The sequence below is a fragment of the Phalacrocorax aristotelis genome, chromosome Z (assembly GCF_949628215.1).
Source record: "Phalacrocorax aristotelis chromosome Z, bGulAri2.1, whole genome shotgun sequence".
NCBI classification, from domain to species: domain Eukaryota; kingdom Metazoa; phylum Chordata; class Aves; order Suliformes; family Phalacrocoracidae; genus Phalacrocorax; species Phalacrocorax aristotelis.
In genome coordinates, this window is record NC_134311.1 from 72,169,064 (window position 1) to 72,188,912 (window position 19,849).

The following is a 19,849-nucleotide window of genomic DNA, read 5'->3' on the forward strand; positions in this document are numbered from 1 at the left end:
GCTCCTGTGGGGACAGACGCTCCCACCAACGGCAGCCAAGAGGACAGCCCCCTCCCCTCCACAACACCCATGAAGCCAGGTCGCTAGCCCACAAGGCGGCAGACCCTCCTGTTTCAGAGGTCGCCCCTGGGGACGCCCCCAGCCGCCCTGGGGACACTCCCAGTCCCCCCCGGTGACACCCCCACCCCCCGGGGACGCCCCCATCCCGGAGTCCCGGGGCCGGCGGGCGGCGCGGGCGCTGTCCAGGGTGCTGCGGCGACCCCGCTACTCCGGACCCGGCCTCGGGGCACCGACACGGGACAACACGGCGCTGACACGGGGGGTGACATGATGGGGACACTGTGGGGGGGGATGCATGACCTGTGTAGAGGATCTAAGGAGCCCCGGGTAGGGTGGGTCAGAGGAACCATGTAGTGTTCCATGTAGGGTGTGTGAACGTGGGAGTGGGGTGGGGTGTGCATGTGTGTGGATGAGAGTCTGTGAGAGTGCGTGTGTGTGTACATAGGCTGCAGTAGGGTTTCCTGTGCATATGTGTGTGTATGCATGTGTCTGTTAGTGTGTGCACCAGGCTGCAGTGGGGTTTCCCTCTGCATGTATGCGTGTGTGTATGAGTGTCTCCCTGCGGGCCCATGCTGCAAGACAGTTCCAGGGTGTTTGCTCTGGGGCAGGGGTGCCAGAGCTGTACGGGTGTGAGACAGCTAAGCCCTGCCACAGAACTCCTGCAGCCATGGCACAGCCCACCAAGCAAGAGCTGGAATGGGATCAATGCAGCCTTAATTGGGGTCTTGTGTCCCCTGTCACTGCCAGGGAGCACTGGCCACAGCTCATTGAGCGCCAGGGCCCCGGGGAGCTGGGAGGACACATGCAGGCCTGCGTCTCCACTCGTTACACAGCTCGGGGGATGATGTGTGTTGCCATGCTTCCTGGGGGGTTCGCGGACACAGCTGCTGTCACCTGAGTAACCAGTCCTGATCAATGCCCACTTCCCGCATCCTGCAGGGACTGTAATTGAGTGGAAGGGAGGAGACGGAGGATGCAGGGATGATCCAGCCTAGCAAGAGGAACACTGGATTCTCCCTCAGCATCGGGCTGAGGGCAGGCAGCCATGGCATCAGTGTGCCATCGCAGGCTCCAGGGGTGCATACGGGGTTAGACAACACCTCTCAGCCCCAAGGAGCAAGGAACAGGAGGGGCAGATTCATCACATGTTGTGCTGGGCTGTGGGCAGACAGTTCTGTGGCTTCAGCCTTGCTCCAAGGCCCACAGGATGGATGGGACCTTAAAGGGTGGATATCCTCCAACCCTAAAGCCCACCCTGGGGGCCTGGGTCCCAGGACTGCCTGAATTTCTCACCTTGGGGGATTGGGTTATCTGTGACCCTCTAGCACGGGGATTTGTGTATTCATGGGCATTGCCCATCATGCTGGGCAGAAGCCACAGCAGACCCAGTATCCTTTAAACACAGAGCAACACTGTGTGCACAGGCCCTGGCTGCTGCTGCAGCCCCCAGCCACTTCTGCTAATGAAGCCCTTTCTAATTGCTGCCTTTGTGGAACAAAGGGCAGCTCTTCCCTTCTGAAGATGCCTCTTCCACAGCCAGCTATTGATCCCTGGGAAAAAAAGGCAGAGCACACAGGGCTTCAGCCCACTCGTCCTGCTGGAGTGCCCTTCACAGCTTCTCCAGGGAGATCTGGGAGGCCATAGGGGTTGCTGAGGCCCTGGGCCACCCCACAGCTCCCTCCTATAGCCTGGCAGGCCCATACAACTGCCTGAAGGAGCACACCTAGAGGGCTGAAGTTTTTTCAGAGCACAGTGGGTTTTGCTTGTGGCAAGGGGCACTGGGAGGGTCCCCAAAGATATGCAGCCTGCAGTGCCAGCCATGCTAACAAAGTACTAGCTATGAGCAGTTGGTTTTGGCCTAAAAGCTAGGTCTGGGACCCGGACCAGGGTTTCCTGGTGCCTGGGGCATGGCAGTGCAACACCCACCCTGTGCTCAGAGCCCAAGAGGGGGAGGAACTGCCCTCCTACCTGGGGCAGCTCTGGCACTGCTGAGGCTACATAGGCATGATGGGGCAGCAGCAGGCTGAGCCCTGGGGTGCAGGGAACATCACAGGGTGCTTTGGAGACTCCTGAACTTCTCCCCCTACAGTTTGGAAAGCCTCTGGAATCTTCTTTGTGGTGGGTGCTGCTACCCTGAATTAATCTTGTCCCTGTGAGGTATCCATGTAATTGCGAGTGCCAGCTGCAGGCAGTGGTGGGGCTGGGGTTGGATGCTGCATTTATTAGCGTTTTGCTTTTTAGTGAGTGTCACCTGCAGCGGTCAATAGGAGGAAGGTGAAGCTGGGCAGGCTGAGGCCTGGGGGATAGCCCACGGCAGCCTCCTGGATTTCAAAGGCCCTGCCTCCACATGGCCCATAGATCACTACATCTATTTCTTTTAATACATGCGCACGCCTCTTTCCTGGAGGGCCGCGCCGGAATGAAGCAGTCATCGACCGCCCGGGTAGCAGGAGGCCTGCAGGCCTCCCTCTGCAGTGCAAATCGCCATCGACCGCCTGCAGCCTCCCCTCCTTGTCTCTGAGAGGGGCTTCGCACCTCCCGCCCCACCGAGGGAGCCGCCTCCATCTCCCCTTCCCGCCCCGGCCGACCCCGTCTCCGTGGCAACGGCGGCCCTTGGCAACGCGCCGCCATGGCAACGCGGAGGGGCGGGGCGGAAGTGGCCTGCGGCTCCTTCCGGCCGGCGGCAAGATGGCGGCAGGGGCGGTGGAGCTGCGGAGGCTACAATGGCGGCTGGAGGAGCTGGAGCTGCGAGTCGGCGGGGGAGAGGGGGCCAACGGGCCGCGCAAGGTGCCGGGGGGGATCCGGAGAATGGCTCTGCGCCGGCGGGGGCACGGCCCGGCTTCCCCTCCCTTCCACTCGGGGCCGGGCCCAGGCCCAGGCCCGGCGGGGTCTGACAGGCCGTCCCCTCCCTCTCTACCCCCGCAGGTGGCGGACGAGGTGGTGAAGGTACAGGTGGCGCTGAACAACATCACCGGCAAGAGGGAGAGGATCAAAATCCTGTTCAAGAAAAGTGAGCGGCCTCGGGAAAGGAGGGAGGGGGGAACCTCGAAACCCCAGTGTGGCGTTTTGCTCCCTTCCCTGCCCCGTGTGAGCCCCTTTGATTTTGTTCTCTTGTTTTACATATTTTCCTGAGAAGTAAGTAACTGAGTAGGGTGTTTTTCTGCTCACAATTCTCCCACTCAGCTGTCAGTAATGGGAAGTGGGCTGCTGAGCCTGTTGTTTGCTTGATGTCTGCCGGTATCAGCGCAGCTATTTGCTCTGACTGTAATGCAGCCCTTGAGGGTTGTTGGGCTCCTGCAATGACTTCCTGCACGCTTGTACTTCTTGGGCACCCTAGAGCAGCTCTCTAGTGTGTGGTGGGAGCAATATGGATCACATGCAACCGCTGGTGAAGGCATCTGGGGAGTCACCTCTGAACTGGGAGATATCTGGAGTGGACACCAGAGTGGTGCTTTGTCCTGCAAAGCTGCCTCTTGGACATATTTTGCTGTCTCATATTGCAGAAGGAGCAGGCTGCATAGGCAGGGTTGTTGTGGTCCAAGGCTGCACTGGCTGTTTAGTATAAAAATACAAACCATGTCTTTGTAAATTACTTTAAGGACCAGGATGAAGGGCAATTGGCTAGTTTTGTTTCAGGGGCAGGAAGAAGAAGATTTCACTCACTTTTAATATCGTTATCCAAATAAAAAGCAAGTGTTGTGGGTGTCTGTAACAAAGCAGTTCCTTGGTGTGAGCCATTTGTCAGTGACTGGTCACAGTGCTGCAAAGTTGCATAATTTCAAGTGCTATAGAAATTAATGAATCTGAAAAAAACCTGACCCAAAGTGGGCAGTGTTTACAAAGTAACATGAGGTATAGCACGGAGGAAGATTGCACTTCTAAAGGCAGTAACGCCTCTCCTACTTTCTGTCTCAAAACCTATTTTTCACTCTAGTTGAAGATGTAATAAAATACCTTGATCCTCAGTACATTGATAGGATGGCCATTCCAGACGCCGTGAAGCTGCAGTTCATTTTGGCAGGTATGGTATGAAATGAGAGGAGACAGGGCATTCTTCTAGCACTGTAAAAGTAGTCTTTTACCTAAGCTGGATTGGGATGGGTTTATTTTCTTTAGTTGTAAAGCTCTGGCAAGCCACCCTCTTTGGAGCTATCAGAGAGATAGTTTGTACAAGGATGCCTGTCACCCTTGGAGCTCCCTTGTGCATGTCCATGTTGCAGTTGCATTGCTTCTTATCTTTTTAGTATTGATCAGTTTAACCCTGAATTAATAAAAGGTTGAAAAGAAAAACAGGAGCTAGAACAGTGTTCCTTACCCCAATTCCAATACTCTCTAGGCTGTGACAGAAATAGAAGACCTTTGGATGATGTATTTTAAACACTTCCTACCCTTGTACTCTTTTGCCCCAAGGAGGTTGGTTCAGTCTTGTTTTGGTGTAGTCTGTGAATAAAACTTGATGAGATTTTCCTGCCTTAAGTTAACATGAACCAGAATCCAGGGGTGAACAACACAAGTCTAAATAAAATCATAAACAAGCCCCTTTCTGTATAGCTAGATCAGCTGGAAAAGTTACCTCACCATTATTTGTGAAAAGCCAAAGCAATGTCTTGTATTTACTGATGTTGCTTTTTGTCCCTCCCAAATCAGAGGAGCAGGCTATTCCTTCCCGAGCAGCCCTTCTGGAGCAGGTGAAGAACCTCCAGCCCATCTTGGACAGCGCCGATATCCAAGGTATGATGTTATTCTCCAAGGCTGAGCTGCAAATGCCACCCCCCACGATGTTGCCTATCCTGTTTTTTGTTTTTGTTTTTTTTTTTGTCTTGAGCCTAAGACTTGAGGACAGCTAATCACACAACCCGGTGTGCGTAAAGTAGGTACAAAGTATGCCTGCTCCTCCCTCATGCTGCTCTAACATCCCCTGCAGGGTCAAGGAGGCAATAGAGTAGTTCAGGAAGCAGGTTAGGGACAGCAGCTTGGCAGAGAGGGCAGAGACCTGTGGCTGAGGGCTGTGTACAGTTCCCGGTGGAGCCGCACCTGCCTACCAGCTCTTTATGTCCAGAACATCCCTGCTCTTGGTGTAGGCTTTTTTTTTAATTGCTTGCCCTAATGTTCATCTAAGTAGTTTACTCTGATGTAATTCTTACTGCAGTATCCCCTAACTCATGCCGTCCAGAAGTGGTGAACAAATACACTTGGTATTTCATGTACAGGGTAGCTAGAAGATTTGTATGGTATAAAAGGTGTGTTTGTGGCCTGTGGCACTTGCATTCAGTGAGCAGAGTTCTGCTGCAATGTGCTTGTGAAGAAGGAACGGTCTTTATTCTGGTAACTAATCTTATGTGATGTAAACCAAACAAAATGGATTTCTCTTCTGTGCTTTCAGCGGTTCCCGACCATGCAGCCAAACTACAGCGACTCTCTCAAATCCACATACAGCAGCAGGTAGCGTGAATAGCTTTGACAGTCTTGACTAGCAAGGAGGAGGAGCCATTTGTTCCCTGTATTTGCAATTGCTTGAATTGCTCATTTGTAGCAGGTTTATTTTTGCATCTTTCATGCTGCAGTTTTAAAGAAGTGTAAGCACTTGGGGAGGGGGTGGGAGTGTAGAAACTAGCCAGGATTTCTTGACAATTGCCTCTAAATTGGGAAAGCACTTAGCCTGCCATAAGCCCATCAGAAACATTGTGTCACTCAAACCTCTTAAGTGGCCGTGGGTTTAACGAGCTGGCATTGCCTGTCTCACTGGGACAATGAAATAAACCATTGCACTCTTCCAGTATCCCAGTCTCTGGAAGGCTGTGGATACTGTCACCTTGTTTCTTTGACCTTTCCTTTGCCCTTTGAGTGTTCCTGCAGCTGGTGATGAGTCACTTGGGCAGCACCTAATGCCCCCTTTCAGCATTTTGCTGTGAGTTTCTATTCTGGAGTGAGTGAAGCATGGATGCTGAGGAGAGGCAGGCAGTAGTCTGAGCTCTGATGTTATTGCTGGCCTTGGATAGGTTTCTCCCTGTGCTGTCAGGGTCTGGGAGGACAGATTTCCTTCAGCTGATTATTGCTTGCTCACAGTGGTTCCCCTCTCTGCAGGAACAGCGTCAAGATCTCACTGAGAGTGTCAAGATGCTCCTTGAAGACTACAACAAAATGGTATCCTTTGAGCCTTGGGCCTGATACAGCTGAACTGTCCGCCTGTCTCCCAGGCTGCCTCGCCTCACCAGATGTTGTTGGAAGAAGGCGATCCCCAGCCCTGGGTTTATTGGTCAGTGCCCTTTCTGTCGTGGTGACACCTGTGTCCCTGTCATGCTCCTCTCCAGAGCAGAGCTGAGGGCCAGAACTGCCCGTCTCCCTGTGATGGGAAGGGCAGGGTACCACCTGCGAGCCAGAGCCCCTGTGCTGGATCGCTCACAGTGCGGCTCGGCACAAAGGAGCGGCGCAGCCTGTGCGCTGGTGCAGGGCTCGCGCTGGCCGGCTGGATGTTGGCATCTTTATCAGATGACTGCTGGTCCCTGTGACCTTCCTGAGCCAAACAGCAGATAATCCTGGCCATGTAGGATCCCAGTGCTGAGTCACATCCTAAAACCACAGCAGGTAGGGAAGCTCTGCTCTTTTCTGTGGATCCGCTTAAAATGCAGGGCTATGCAGCACTCAGAAGCACCTCCTGGACTCCTGTTGGTGTTTGGTGCTGTCCAGTAGCTCAACGCCTGGCTGGTTTGAGTCCGTGCAGGCTTTCTACAGCCTGATGCCCCAGGCCTCCTCTTCTCCCAGGAGACTGGGATTGTAATGGTGCTGTCAGGGTGCTCTGACCTTGCTTTCCTCCCTGCAGTTTCCACATCTCTTTCCTTAACAGTCACATCCAGACCCTGCTTCTCTCCAAGCAGTTTGTCCAGTGGAATGAAATACTGACACAGCTGGAAACAGCCAAGAAAGTGAAACCTGTGGCAGAGTGACAGCAGAGCCAGCAGTCTAGAGAACCCCGGGGACCCTGCCAGCCTTGGGCACTCAGGAGAGGCTGCAGCACAGCTTGCAGTGTTGTCCTGCTCGGCATGAGCATGCTGTGAGTGATGTTGCAGGCTCTCGGGGGGGCACCCTGGCTCTGTGGTTGCGCTGCATCAACCCCCAGTTGAAGGCTCACTACTCCTTAATATGCCACTGTTTGCAAATCTTGCACTTCCCTGAAATATGTTTTGGTTTGTAACATATTTTAAAATCCCTTTCTGCTCTTACTGCAGACCATAGTAAAGTCCTGGAATGCAAACTGGGTTGTCTCTTCCTTTCCTGGGCACAGCCATGGCACAGACTGTCCCTCCCTGTGTGGTTTCCTCCCACCACAGGTCTCCTGGCAGCTGCAGGAGATTGCTAGTGGCTTTGGCCTGGGGCCAAGGGCTGGTAAACCCCCTTGCATCCCACAGCCTTCCCCAGGCTGCAGCACACACTCTTTCCACTGTTTCTTCCCGTGCACCTGAGCTGACTGTGCCCAGGGGGTTCTGGCCTGATGGGGCTTTTCCTGTGGGCCGTTCTCCCACCTGTGCACTGAGAGGTGGTGGCAGCTCTTGCCTTGGTCCTACATGCACTTACCCGAGTGGCTGCTGTAAGCCAGAACCTGCGGCTGGCCCTTTCCCCCTTGGAGAGGGGCCCAAGCTGTGCCTCGCTGGGTCTGGCGAGAGCCCAGCGTTTCTCCTGGCACGAAGGTGTTCTGAGTTTGAGGTCACGCTGTTGGGAGGGCCCTAAACCCCACCGCTCGGTGAGGCGCGGGCCAGCCGCCGGTGACCGGGACCTCCGCGGGAATGGGGCAGTACCCCAGCAGGGGAGTCCGGAGGGGCTTGGCTGTCCCAGTGCTCTCCCTGCGGGTGCCGGCGGGGCCCTGGGACGTTCCCGCGTGGGTGTGGGCGAGTGCCCGGGGGCTACCGCAGCGGCGCGCTGGGGACGACCTTCCGCACGGAGCCCCCTCAGGAGACAGCCGCTGCGAGGTAGGCGCCCAACCGCCCACGGTCCCGCGGGTTTGCCGGCGTAGCGTCACACTGACGTCACGCAGGGGCGGGGCCAGGGAGCTGCGCAACTCAGCCTTCCTTCCGCCCTCACTGCGCGTGCGCGCGCCGACCGCCATCTTGGGGCGAGGGACCGGCTGAGTCTGCGGCAGGTGAGAGCGAGCCCGTCGCCCCCCCCCCCCCCCCCCCCATTCTGGGCCTCTCGGCCTCCCCCCGGGCACTATAGGAGCACGCGGCCTCCCCGGCTCCCGGCCACCCCGCAGGCACATATAGTGCGGCCTGGCCTCCTCCCGGGACCCTATAGAGCACGCGGCTTCCCCTCGGGGGCCTATAGGGGCACGCGGCCACCCTGCAGGCACGTGTAGTGCAGCCCGGCCTCCCCCTGGGGCCGTACGGGGTCACCTGGCCTCCTCCTGGGGCCCTATAGCGGCATTTGGACACCATGCAGGCACATACCGCTCACCCCGGCCTCCTCCCGTGGCCCTATAGGGGCACCTGGCCATCCCGCAGGCACATATAACGCATCCTGGCCTCGTCCCGGGGCTCTGGAGGGGTTCCCGGCCTCCCGCAAGGCCCTGTGACACCAGCCGCCTCTGCCCCACCCCATTCCAGTAGCAGCCCCCGCGCCGGCCGTTCGCAGCCCCCCGGCAGTGGCTCCGCCGCCCCGACCCGTGCGGCTGAGAGCTCGATATGCCCTGCCCTCCGCAGCCCCCGTCGCCTGCCTGGCGCTGCCGCCCCACAGCAGAGCGGGGTGCGTGCCGGCCCCCAGCCCCGATGGCAGCCTGCCGCCGTGCTGGGGCCGCGGGGCTCGGGGGGCTCTGTGCTACCGCGGTGCAGAGAGGGGGCACCGACCTGCCCTGGCTCGCCAGGGGACGGCGCACAAGGTGCTGGCTCTGACTGAAACCGGGCTTATGAGCTTACAGAGAGCCATAGCACCGCATGCTTGGGCGCCTCGGGCTTCTGTGGCAGGGAGGCTGAGGCAGGCCTCAGTCAGGATGCCGGTAGAGGGACCGTGCCTTGTCAGAGAGGGGAGCTATGAGGCTGCACACCTCTGTCTTTCACTTTGCCTGGGAGAACCCTTTTTTGGTTCATCATACGCCTTTCTTTTCTCCTGCTTCTTGCTGGCCATGTGTCTCCTGCCTGCGACCCCCGGCTTGCTGTCTTCCCTGTGACCTGCACTGCTTTATCGAGTACCCGCTGGCCGGTCGTGGGGTTCAGAGCCCCTGAGCCTGTTCCTGTAACAGCCGTGCCTGGGTTCATTGTGTGCACCTCCTGGTGTGGCTGACAGGGTACAGCTGTGGTCAGCGTCCCCCTGGCTTCTGTTCCCAATAACCTCAGCTCACCTGTCTGTTCTCTCTTTCCCTGAGATATGGCCTGTATTTCTTACTTCACCCTGCTCAGGCCCACAGGACCAGCCCTGTCCCTTTCACCACCTGCCTCTTGGGGCCCAGGCTGCCCTGTGGCAGTGTTCATGCAGTAGGTACGTGCCGAGGAAGACTGGGGTACACGTGACTCCTCTGCATGAGTAGTGCATTCTTGCTCATCCTTTGGATATGCCTTTTCAGGATCCCCAACGCTGGTAGCTCAGAGTGCCCCTCAGAGGGAAGATTGTAGCTAACTGGGGTGAGAGGTTCTTTGCGCAGCCATTTTAGAGGGAGTTGGTATTAATGGATCTGCCTTCCTTTTCAGCACTGCAGAATGGAGAACTATAAGAAGACCAAAATCGTGGAGAAACCTTGTCCTCTTCCTTTCACCAGCCTGCCCCCTGATATTATTGAAATGAAAGTGAAGGATGGGAGTAAAATCAGAAATCTGATGGGCTATGCCATCGGCAAGATGGAGCTGGACTCAGTGAGGCAGATCCTTTTCACTGGCTCAGGCAAAGCGGTCAGCAAGACCATTACCTGTGTGGAAATCATGAAACGAAGGCTCAAAGAGCTGCATCAGATCACCAAAGTGCTCTTCAAACAGATTGAAGAGATCTGGGAACCCATTGTGCCCGAGGCAGGCCTTGATGCCTTGACAGTGAAGAGAAACATTCCTGCCATATGCGTCTTACTCAGCAAAGATGCCCTCGACCCTCAGGAGCCGGGATACCAGGCTCCAGGCTCCTTTGACGCCTTCTGGATCGAGACACTTAAGGCAGAGTCACAGGGTCAAATGAAGAGGAAGCAGGGTGGAGGCAGGGGAGCTGGCAGCACAGGCAAGCACCCTCGGTCCACTGGAGGAGGGCCTGGGGAGTCCTGTGCCAAGTCCTGAGGTGTCAGCACCGTGTTTGGGTGTAGTTTGGGGGAGTTACAGAAACAAGCCAGCTGTTGTGGCTGGAAAGCTGCTGCTAAACATGGGGGTTTGCGGAGTGGTTAGGGGAGGGCAGAAGTTAACTGTTTCAAAATGGATGTGATTGTTGCTGCCTGAAACTGTGTTTTGACAAGTTCCTTTGTCAGAGGCTGCCAGGCTGTACTCCTTAGCATGCAGTTCAGGGAAGAGGGGTGTCTCTCCGCCTGAGCAAGGACCATTGGCGTCTCGTTGGTGAGCCCCAGCGAATGGCTGCTCGCCGAGTGGGGTTTTGGCTGCTCAGGGCAGCGTGGCAGCCCAGGGAGCTGGCCTGTGTGCTGGGTACCCACTTGTGTGGCAGGTGGAGGTGGCTCCTGCTGTGGTGCTGAGGGGAGGAGGGACCCGGTTCGGATTCACCCGGCTGCCACCTGCATCACTGGAGCAGACGGTGGGGCACAGGGCTGTGTCAGCTGCTGCTTCTGTGCCCAAAGGTCCATCTGCTGAGCCTGCTGGGCGGTTCGAATGTAGGACTGTGGGGATACAACTCCGTCTGTGATGGTGTGTGTGCCGTGCCCTTTCTGTCCTCCTTTCGCCTCGGTGGAGCTGACAGTTACACCTCTCTCTGCCAAAGTGGCAGGAGCCGACTCATGTCGTAACCAGCCTGAAATCCTGTAGCTGCGTAAGTGCCCTGGGGTGGTGGTAACAGTAAGCTCTGAATGACCCTGTTCATTCCCCTTTCTGCTCCTTTATCATGCACAGAGATGGATTTAAAATAAAGTTTCCTCTTCGTGTAACATGAAATTTGTCATGTCTTCCTAACCCCACTGGAGGTCACCCTGTAAGCATTGCTGGTGGGGCTGCGGCTGCCGGCGGAAGCTTTACTCTTTCAGCTCTCCATGCGGGAGAGGGGACCTGCTGCTCCCACTTTTTCTCTCTCGTGACTGTAAATGCACCCTGATGCAGGGGGGGCATGTTTTCCTTCTGCCTTTGCTGTTCACCTTTGATAGCCAAGAAAGGTCAGGGTTGCGTTTTGGTTTTTTTCAGGGAAGTTTTTTGGTATTCCTTTTTTTTGTTTTAAAGCCACTAGAACTGCAGTCTCAAAAGAACTCGGCCTAAACTCTGCTGAGTGAGGCAAAGGATGGAGCATCTTTCCTTGCGCGATAGTTTCCTTCCCGAAGGAAAGGAAACGCTGGGGCTCAAGCAGCCCCATCCACGGCCCCCCGTGCATGGAGGAGCAGCAATCGCCGCCGGAGCAGCTGGCGATTCACTGGGCAGGAAGAAAGTGCTGTTCCCTGTGTCAGCCTGAGCTCTCGCCAGAACAAGCCCTGCTCACAGCCTGTCCTGGGTTGCTGCCTGTGGTGGCAAGCTCCAGCCAGACCTGACGCTCTGCTTCATTAAGTCAACAGGAAGCAATACCGCCATTTAGAGAAGGGATTTCACCTAAATCGGGAGTGGGAGGGAGGTGGTGCGTTACCATGTGACCCAGCGCCTTCACAGACAAGGCCTCACCTGCTCGGACAGCGCTCAGGCGTTTGCCTGGCATCACCGTGAGCATCAGCTGAGCACCTGGCATGAGCCAGGATGGTGCTGGGTTTACGTGCCTCATCCTCCTCCCCTTCTGGTGGTGTCGTGACTGAAGCTCTGCCCAGCCAGCCCCGCCGCCCGAGTTCACCAGGCACCTGCGGAATGCCCAGACCTCTTCCCGCTGTGCCAGCGCAGGTGAAACCTGGGGATGGGGCAGGGTTAAGCTGATCTTTGTGCTGTCCCTGGCTGCTGCACCTGTACACCTGAGGAGGAGGCTGCTTTTCTTGACTAGTCAGCAGATCAGCGATAAATACCAAGGAAGATGCTCGAGTGTCTGATCGGACAGCTTCTGCCATTGCAACAAGCAATGCGTTTGTTGCTGTTAAAACCACCCTCTTAGCAGGGAGCCAGATCTTCAGACAGCCTGTGCAATCCTCCCTCATGGCCGTGGTGTGTTTAATGTGTTCTGATAAAAACTTGCAAAGTGATTTTTGTTTTGTTTTTCTCTTTGACGTTACCTTCGGCTGACCGCGGCAGCTCTCCTGGCACCCAGCAGCACCAGAGCTTTCCTCCCCTGGGCTGCAGAGGGAGCAGCCAGCCATTGCACCCGCAAGCCCCTGGCGACCCCCTCGGGTCGGCCAGGAGAGGTTCCCCAGCTCTCTGGTGGATCTGCTCTTCCCTGTCCCCTGGTGTGACACACTGTGCGGGGCTGCCCAGCCGGCTGGGCCCCCCACGGCCCGAGAGGCTGCAGCAGTTCCCTGTATGTGTCACTGCCGTGTCCCTGTGCCACCAGGTGGACACGTGGCCCAGCCCTGGCTTTTCAGAGCAGCTGCAGGTGCTGGGACTGGATCCCTGGGGGTCTCTAGGATCCCCCAGAGCCGTGGGGAGAGCCCTGTGTGTGCCCCCAGCCACCTACCCTGTGTGCCATGTCTGCGTCCTTTGCCAGGAGTGTCCCCCTTTGGGGTGACACCCCGCACCAGAGCATCTCTGGCTCCGGTGTCCGTACAGGGGCTGGCGGTTAGCCCTGGCTCAGCAGGGGCAGAGCATGCCTGTGCCTGGGGATGGGCTGCCCGTGCCTCAATTTCCCCACTGCACAGGACAGGGACAAGCTGTGCCTATCAGGCCACTGCTGTCCGGTTTCCTGGGGCAATGAATGTCGCTAAATGACCCGTTTCCCCCTTCCACGGGCTGTGGTGGTGCCTGTGCCGAACCCCGGCCTGCCTATGGTCCCCGTGTCCTGGCAGGGACCCCAGGCCAGGCTCAGCTGCTGTGCCCTCAGCGTCCACACGCCCTGCGTGCGTGCGTGCGTGTGTGCACGCGTGTGCACAGGAGCAGGGCGGGCAGCAGCAGACGGTTAAGGGCAGGACAAGGCAGCAGCAGGGAGAGCCAGGCACTGGCCCCCGGGCAGGGCAGGACCAGGCTGAGCTGGGCAGGCAGGGGCAGTGTGAGGAAGGCAGCACGGGCAGGGCGGGCAGTGCACGGAGGGTAGTAAGGAGAGTGAGCGGAAGAGCGGGACAGAAGAACGTGCCGCTCTTCTGGGCAGGGCAGGGCAGGCAGGGCAGTACCGGCAGCAGGGACAGGGCAGGAGGGGCGGCTGGGGAAGGCCGGGGCCGGGCAGTTCGGGGCAGTGCGGGCAGGGCCGGGCCAGGCAGGGCCGGCCGCGCGCGCGCTGCCCGACAGAGCTGCCCGCCGCTCACGTGGGCGCCGGCCGAGGGGGCGGGCCCTGAGCCGAGCGCTCGCCCAATGGCGCACCACGGGTAGGGGGGCGGCCACCAATGACGGGGGCGGGGCTCTCGGCAGGGCCCGCCCCATCCCCCCGTACCGGCGGGAGGCAGCGGGCAGCTCGCGGGGCTGCGGCACCCACCGAGGGGCCCGCACCCCGCAACACCACCCCGCACCGGGACTCCGCACCCCGCACCGCGCCGGGGGTCCGCCGCGGGACCCCCACTGCCAGCCCGTCCCGCACCGGGACGCCGCACCGGGACCCCGCGCCGGGACCCCGCGCCGGGACCCCGCTCCGCCGTTGGGGTACCGGCGGTGCCCGGGGCGGAGCGGAGCGGAGGCAGGTAGGTAATGCCGGGACCTGTTGCTGCCCGGGGGCTCCCGGGAGTCCCGCTCCTCGGTGGGGCAGGGGCTTAGGGGCACCGGATACCCCCGAAACCGGGGCTCTGACCGATACGGGTAAGCAGCACAAGAGGGGCTCCCCGGCCCCCCACCTGCTGTCCGTCCAGCTGCTCGCCCCGTTTTGGGGTGCCGGACCTCACCGTGGGGTCCAGGCAGTGGAAAAAGCGGGTGGAGGGTGGGGAGGGGACAGGAGTTGGGCCGAGGCCACCCGGGGATGCCCCGGGGAACGGGCTTTGGGCCGGGGTGAGGCGACGGATCTCTGGGGATGCCTCCAGCTTGGTGGCCCTCGAAGGGGATGGGGGGACAGCCAGGGCACAGGAAAGATCCCCCAGACAGCAGCTGACCTGCAGCCGCCAAACCCCAGCAGTGCCCTTTGGGTCCTAGGGTCGCTGCATGCCGGCACCCCGCAGCCCACCCTGAGGGGCTCAGGCAGCCCATCCCCTCATGCCGGCTGTTACCATGGCTTTCTCCCTCCTAGGTGGAGGAGAAGGGGTCCTCTTGGCCCCACCGCCCTGCCAGAGAAGGAGAGGCTGAGGAAAAGCTCCAGTTGATCTTTCCCAGCAGTGCGGTGAAGCCCAGGACACAGCGGAGAGCAGCTGAACTGCGACGGGGCGACGCCGTCCTGCTGCGTGCCTGGCCCCAGCCCCATCCCACTGCCATCATCGCCGCCGTCTCCTTTGTCCCCTGCCAATGCTGGTGGGTGGCAGCTGCATGCTCCATCGCTGCACTGGCACCCTACGTGTGGGGCCAAGCTGTGGGACCCGCTTTTCCCCACGGGACAGTGGCAATGGGGGCTGCTCTTTCCACTGGAGCGGTCGTGGCAATTTCTTTTAACTGTGTCATTGCACTGCTCATTCTCATCCTTTTCCTCATCCTCTGCAAGGCCTGCAGGACCCCCTCCTGCCCCAAGAAGAGCCCAGCTTCTGACACAGACGAGGCAAGGAATGAAGAAAAGTACCTGCTGCAGCCCTGAGCTGCTTGAGGACTTAGGTACCCAGCTGTGCTGAAGGAGTCACGCTAGTGTGGATGCCTGCACTGGGACTGGGGCAGTGGATGGGGCAGGATGAGAGCAGAGGGGATGCTGAGCTGCTCGCAAGGGCCGTGACACAGGGCATAGCCTTTTGCCTGCGTGGTTTTGGTGTGTGAAGTCCCTGCAGATGCCCACGGTGACCATGGGGATGGAGATACAGCAGCTGGGGATGTGCTACAGGGACAATCCTGCCTATCCCAGCAGCCAGCGAGCACAGCAGAAGCCCTGTCCTCGAGCACACCCCATGTTCGGGGACAGCCCGTGGGGTCCCCCCAGTCTTCGTGGCCCACGCCAGTGGCCACCGCATCACAGACCTGAGTGGGGCTGGTCAGGGGCTCGGGGAGAGAAGGCGGTGGGACTGGCATGGGCGTCCATCCCCGAGTGAGCCCCGCTGGCAGAATGGGGTGTAACTAGTCTGGGTGTCTTTGGGGGTGGCCCAAGGGTGCCATGTGCCCCCAGCATCAGGAGGGCATTTGGCACCTGTCTGCCCCAGCAGCCAGTTTAATGAGCCACAAGAGGGTCTACATGGTTTTTCCGTTTGTCCCCGGTCTGTCTGTCACTCCTCTCCAGCATTGGCACCAACACTGCCAGGCAAACAGCCCTCCTTGCTGGGTGTGTGTCTCTGCCTGCCCTCCTGCCTGCTCCCAGCTGAGGCCAGCGGTGGGGTGCGACCTGCCCGCGGCAGCAGACACGCCCTTGTTGGTGTCCCCATCCCTGGTGAAAGCAGCCTGGGATGGCTTTTTTCTGGGGAGGTGCGAGACATGGGGAGAACTTAGGGTGCCTGGCCAAAAAGCACTGAAGGGTCTTCCAGCCCTGTCACTCCCCGGGGACCACAGTGGATGTGTGGGGAGGGATCCTGTCATCTGGCTTGTCCCCAAGCCCAGGAGCTGCCTCCCCCTGCCCTGCCTGCATGTGCTGTGGGTTTTGGAGGGCTCTGCCCTGCCCATCCTAGATCCAAGCAATAGCCAAGGTCCCCGCTGGCACAGCTGTTGCAATAAGGGGAGAGAGGGGTGGGCTCTGCTGGGAGGGATGCCAGCCAGGGTCCCTGTGCAGGCTTGGCCAGGCATGGCAGAGCCTGTGGTTCCTCCCCATGTCAGGTGTAGCTAACGCATTCCTTTGCAGCAGTGTTTTTGCTAGACTAATAAACCAATCATAGGACCCAGGTGGCATCTCTGAACTCTGCCCAGTGCCTGGAAAATTCGGGTGTGGTGGCATGTCCTGCCTGTTCTGCAGGGCTGAGGAGCGGCTGCCCCACGGCTGGTGACCGGTTTGCTGGGTGATGGTGACAAGAAAGGCCTCATATCTGCATCCAACTGTGGCTTTTAAATGCTGGGTGAGAAACCTGGCTTGATAGTTCTTGCCTGCAGCATGTCTGCCCAGGCCAGGGGCATTTGGCTTTCAGCAGGGAGCACCCCTCAAACCTCAGTGCTAGAGGCACCAGAGAGCTTCCAAGCTGTGCCCTTAAGTTACAGCAGTGCTTGCAGGGGACACATGCCAGCTGAGCAGATGGAGGAGGCTTGCCACCACCCCTGCCTGGTGGAACGAGTGCCTCTGGTCCCCAGTCCCAGCAGACGTGTGCAAGGCTCCAGTGGTGACAGCCTGTCCTTGCTCATCAGCATGCGTTGAGGCCGCCGCAGCTTCTGCTGCCACCGCAGCAGCTAATCCCTCTGCTGCAAAGTGCTGGAATGAGGGAAGGCTCTGCAAACCCCAGCGCCCAGCAGTTCCCACAGCTGTCGTTTGGGCAGTGGCAGCCGAGCCCCATGGCAACCCCCCTGGGGAGAAGGGAGATGTGAGCATCCTGAAGCTGGTGGCCAGCAGCTCCTGTGATACCCTGTTTGCAGTGATGGCATGTCCCTCTCCCACAGCTGTTGGGGGCCAGGCTAACTCCCCAGCCACCCTCTGGCTTAGGGTCCACACTGAAATCCAGGTGCGTGGCTGACCCACAAATGGCCGTGGGGCTGCAGCTCAGTGCTCAGTCTCTCTGGCCACCGCCCTTGATGGGACTGGCTGCCACCAATTTGCAGCCCTGATGTTTCCCTAGGGCAGAGGGACCAGCCCTCACCCACCCTCCATGGGGCTCTCACCCACTGCAAGCCCAGCTGCAGGTGGAGAAGAGCTGAGGGCTTTACGACTGGGGGACCGAGCACGGTGAGGTCTGCCTGACCCCAAAGATGACTGCACAGCGCCACTCTCCCAGCACCTCTGTTTATTTGTCCAGGCATAGAGGCAAGTTCCCACAATGCAAAGACTGAGCAGCATGGGGCCCATGGCTTGCATGCCAAGCAGCCACTGATCAAAGCCAGGCTTGTTCGGCTGTCAGCCCCTGGCAGAGCCATCCTTCCCCCTGCTCACTTCCCTGCCCTGCTCTCTGGCTCTCTCACCAGGTTAAGCAGCTTGTCCAGCTTTGCAATTTCCACCTCAGGGCCCTTCTTAACCTCCTGGCCTTTCTTCTCCTGTAAAGAGAGCAAACAAGGCAGAGCTGTGAGCAAGGAGGACCATGGCGATGGAGAGGGGTCTGGCGCAAGGAGGGATGGTCAGCTGCTGTGTCCCAGCTTGCAGCACTCACTGGGGGCTGATCCACAGGGGGATGCACCTGCCTGTCCCCTTATTGCAAGCCTGAAGTGCCATGGTATGTGTGAAAGCCCCAATGGGCTGGGGAAGGGCGGCAGTGTGGTGATGGGAGTGGATCTGTTGATTCACAGTGACACAACCCCTCTTTTGCCTCTCTCCTCCCAACCCTTCTCAGCCCCGTGGGTCTGGACCACCCTCTAAGGCCCCCAGCTTCCCACCCCCCATACCCTAGGGACATGCTAGGTATGCACAACTCCCAGGGCAGTCACGATGATGCTGATGCCCAAACCTCCCCAGAATGGTCCCACCATACCTGTTCCATGCCAGTACTCCTGGGGGGAGGCAGCCACAGGAGCAGGGATTGGCCCTTTTGCACCCAAATGTGTTTCCCCAGGAGGGAAGGTGCATGCTGAGAGCCCCTAACCCAGGGGGATAAGTGAGTCCCAGGTGGGCCATTAGCTTGTCACTGAGGCTCTCTTGCCCCTGGGCACACCCCAAGCCTCCCATGGCACAGCCTGTCCCTGTGCCTCCTTGCATGCTGCTGTGCCAACCATCATCACACACCCCAGGGTGGGCAGGGAGGATGAACCCTTCCCACAGCCCCTCCCAGCACTTGTCCCAACAGCCCCAGGGGCTCGCTCCCCAGGTGCTAGAGGAAACTGCCAGCATCTTGGGAGAAATCATGTAGCAGGAGGGAAATAAGCCTCTCTGGTTCAGTCCTCACTTGCCTGGGAGCAGGAGGAGGTTACAGGACTGGTGGGAGACAATGGCCCTACTAAGGGTACCAGTGCCACCAGTGCTTTGAGCAAAGCATGTCCCCACTGCTGTGGGCTACAGCACCAGTGCGTTGCTCTCATTGGAGCTCAGGGGCTTTGGGAAAGTGATAACTGGGTTTGGGCTCTCCAGATACATATCATGGCACACACAGCCACAGCAGAGGAATTTTCCAATCTGCATCCAACCCACCAAGACCTCCTGCAGCTGAGCTTCTACCTCAAGGGGTTCCTCCAAAACAGCACCATCCAGTTGCTGTATCCCATCGCTCCATGCTGCCTTCTGCTTGCAGCTTTCCCCTTTGACAGCCTGCAGGCTCTCACCTGGCATCTGGATTTGGAGGGGAGTGGAGGGGTGTCCCCCTGATGCAGGGCTGGGAAGCGCCTCTGTGCCCAGTGTGGCTTTGGGCACCCCAGAAAGCAGATGCCAAGCATGGGTGAGTGGGAGGGCTAGTACCCAGTCTGACAGGCAGGCTTGGGAGAGGTGGCAGGGAGTCTCCAACTTGGTGGCACAGCAGGGGACAACATCACCAACCCGGCTTGGAGGCAGCTCCTCTAATGGCCCCAGGTGCAGCAATTACAAATAAGTCTTTTCTCCAGTGCTGGAAAGAAATGCCAGGGCACAACAAAGAGAAAGTCGTAGGGCTGCAGGGATCTCACTGTTTCTCTAGCAAACATGGGCACAGCTGAAGACAATGACTGTCAGGAAAGAAATCCCCAGGGGATTCCTGTGCTGCTCCCTCGTCCCAGCCCAGCACAACCCCAACAGAGCAGTGATTTCCTTGGCTGCTGGAGGGCACAGCTGGGGTGAGAGCAGCCCTAGGGAGGGCAATGGGTACATTTGGAAAACCCTCTGCTCCCAAGAAGACAGCCCCACTCTCGCTCGAGTGCTGGGATGGGCCAGGGTTGTTTTTATTTACTGAGCCCATCAATTGCATGCCAGGATGGTGGTGGTTTGTATTAACACCCTAAGTGAGCAATACCCTTTGTGGCTGTGGTCCGGGCACCAGAAGCGATGTGTGTACTAACAGCCCACGTCACAGCCGAGCATCTCTCTGAGTGAGAGCCTTGGGATAAACACAGCTGCTCAGGGTATTTCGGGACATAGCTATTTCTGCAGAAAAGCTGCTTTGCTGTCTGATGGTGTTCAACACACTCCCTTTGGCACCCCGTGTTGCACACAGCACCACGCACAGGTCTGTGGGACAGGCTAAAGAGGCAGCTCCTTCTCTCATCTGGGTAAAGGAGATGCTGAAGCCATCTCCAGTTGGCCTGCCTCCATCCCAAGCCCTTCATTCTCCCCACTGGTAGGGTCAGGCAGGGTCCCTGACTGATGCCCTCCAGGTAGTAATGCCAAGTCTGTGGAGGCCATGTCTGAGCCTTGCTGAAGTCACCAGCCACAGGCAAGGCTCAGCTTCTAGTCACTGAGCTGTCTCTAAAACCTCGCTTTTCACACTGGCTCAGCTACTTTGGTGCTTCTGAACAAGCTGCAACAAAGCCACGCGCAAGCC

General features: G+C 58.5%; 4 protein-coding genes across 5 annotated transcripts in view; 3 read left to right on the forward strand and 1 right to left on the reverse strand.

The window, feature by feature from the left end:
• The first annotated feature begins 2,698 nt into the window (after positions 1–2,698).
• On the forward strand, positions 2,699–7,312 carry DCTN3 (dynactin subunit 3). Of its 2 annotated transcripts, XM_075078773.1 has the most exons (8): positions 2,714–2,847; positions 2,986–3,070; positions 3,995–4,081; positions 4,708–4,791; positions 5,444–5,502; positions 6,145–6,204; positions 6,591–6,645; positions 6,881–7,312. In XM_075078773.1, exons 1-7 carry the CDS (start codon positions 2,749–2,751, stop codon positions 6,606–6,608), a joined length of 492 nt encoding a protein of 163 aa, XP_074934874.1. In that variant the 5' UTR covers positions 2,714–2,748; the 3' UTR covers positions 6,609–6,645; positions 6,881–7,312. The 2 variants fall into 2 exon arrangements, with proteins under 2 accessions (XP_074934875.1, XP_074934874.1); XM_075078774.1 differs by lacking the exon at positions 6,591–6,645 and having other exon boundaries at positions 2,699–2,847; positions 6,915–7,312.
• Positions 7,313–8,113: 801 nt separating this feature from the next.
• Positions 8,114–11,117, forward strand: RPP25L (ribonuclease P/MRP subunit p25 like). Its single transcript, XM_075078829.1, has 2 exons — positions 8,114–8,194; positions 9,732–11,117. The coding sequence occupies exon 2, from the start codon at positions 9,741–9,743 to the stop codon at positions 10,299–10,301; it is 561 nt and encodes a 186-aa protein (XP_074934930.1). The 5' UTR covers positions 8,114–8,194; positions 9,732–9,740; the 3' UTR covers positions 10,302–11,117.
• A 2,521-nt stretch (positions 11,118–13,638) lies between these two features.
• On the forward strand, positions 13,639–16,157 carry ENHO (energy homeostasis associated). Its single transcript, XM_075078913.1, has 2 exons — positions 13,639–13,906; positions 14,443–16,157. Exon 2 carries the CDS (start codon positions 14,752–14,754, stop codon positions 14,935–14,937), a length of 186 nt encoding a protein of 61 aa, XP_074935014.1. The 5' UTR covers positions 13,639–13,906; positions 14,443–14,751; the 3' UTR covers positions 14,938–16,157.
• Positions 16,158–17,185: 1,028 nt separating this feature from the next.
• Positions 17,186–19,849, reverse strand: part of DNAI1 (dynein axonemal intermediate chain 1) — a 151,848-nt gene continuing 149,184 nt past the window's right edge. The window contains exon 20 of the mRNA XM_075079030.1: positions 17,186–17,447. Within this exon, the coding sequence (XP_074935131.1) occupies positions 17,343–17,447 (105 nt within the window). The 3' untranslated portion in view covers positions 17,186–17,342. The remainder of the gene's footprint in view (positions 17,448–19,849) is intronic.

Excerpts from the sequence above, each read along its gene's own strand:
- DCTN3 (XM_075078774.1), top strand. The coding sequence starts at position 2,749 with ATGGCGGCAGGGGCGGTGGAGCTGCGGAGGCTACAATGGCGGCTGGAG. Across the intron at positions 4,082-4,707 it reads GCTGCAGTTCATTTTGGCAG|AGGAGCAGGCTATTCCTTCC; the intron begins GTATGGTATGAA and ends CTCCCAAATCAG. Across the intron at positions 6,205-6,914 it reads TTGAAGACTACAACAAAATG|ACCCTGCTTCTCTCCAAGCA; the intron begins GTATCCTTTGAG and ends AGTCACATCCAG.
- RPP25L (XM_075078829.1), top strand. The coding sequence starts at position 9,741 with ATGGAGAACTATAAGAAGACCAAAATCGTGGAGAAACCTTGTCCTCTT.
- ENHO (XM_075078913.1), top strand. The coding sequence starts at position 14,752 with ATGGGGGCTGCTCTTTCCACTGGAGCGGTCGTGGCAATTTCTTTTAAC.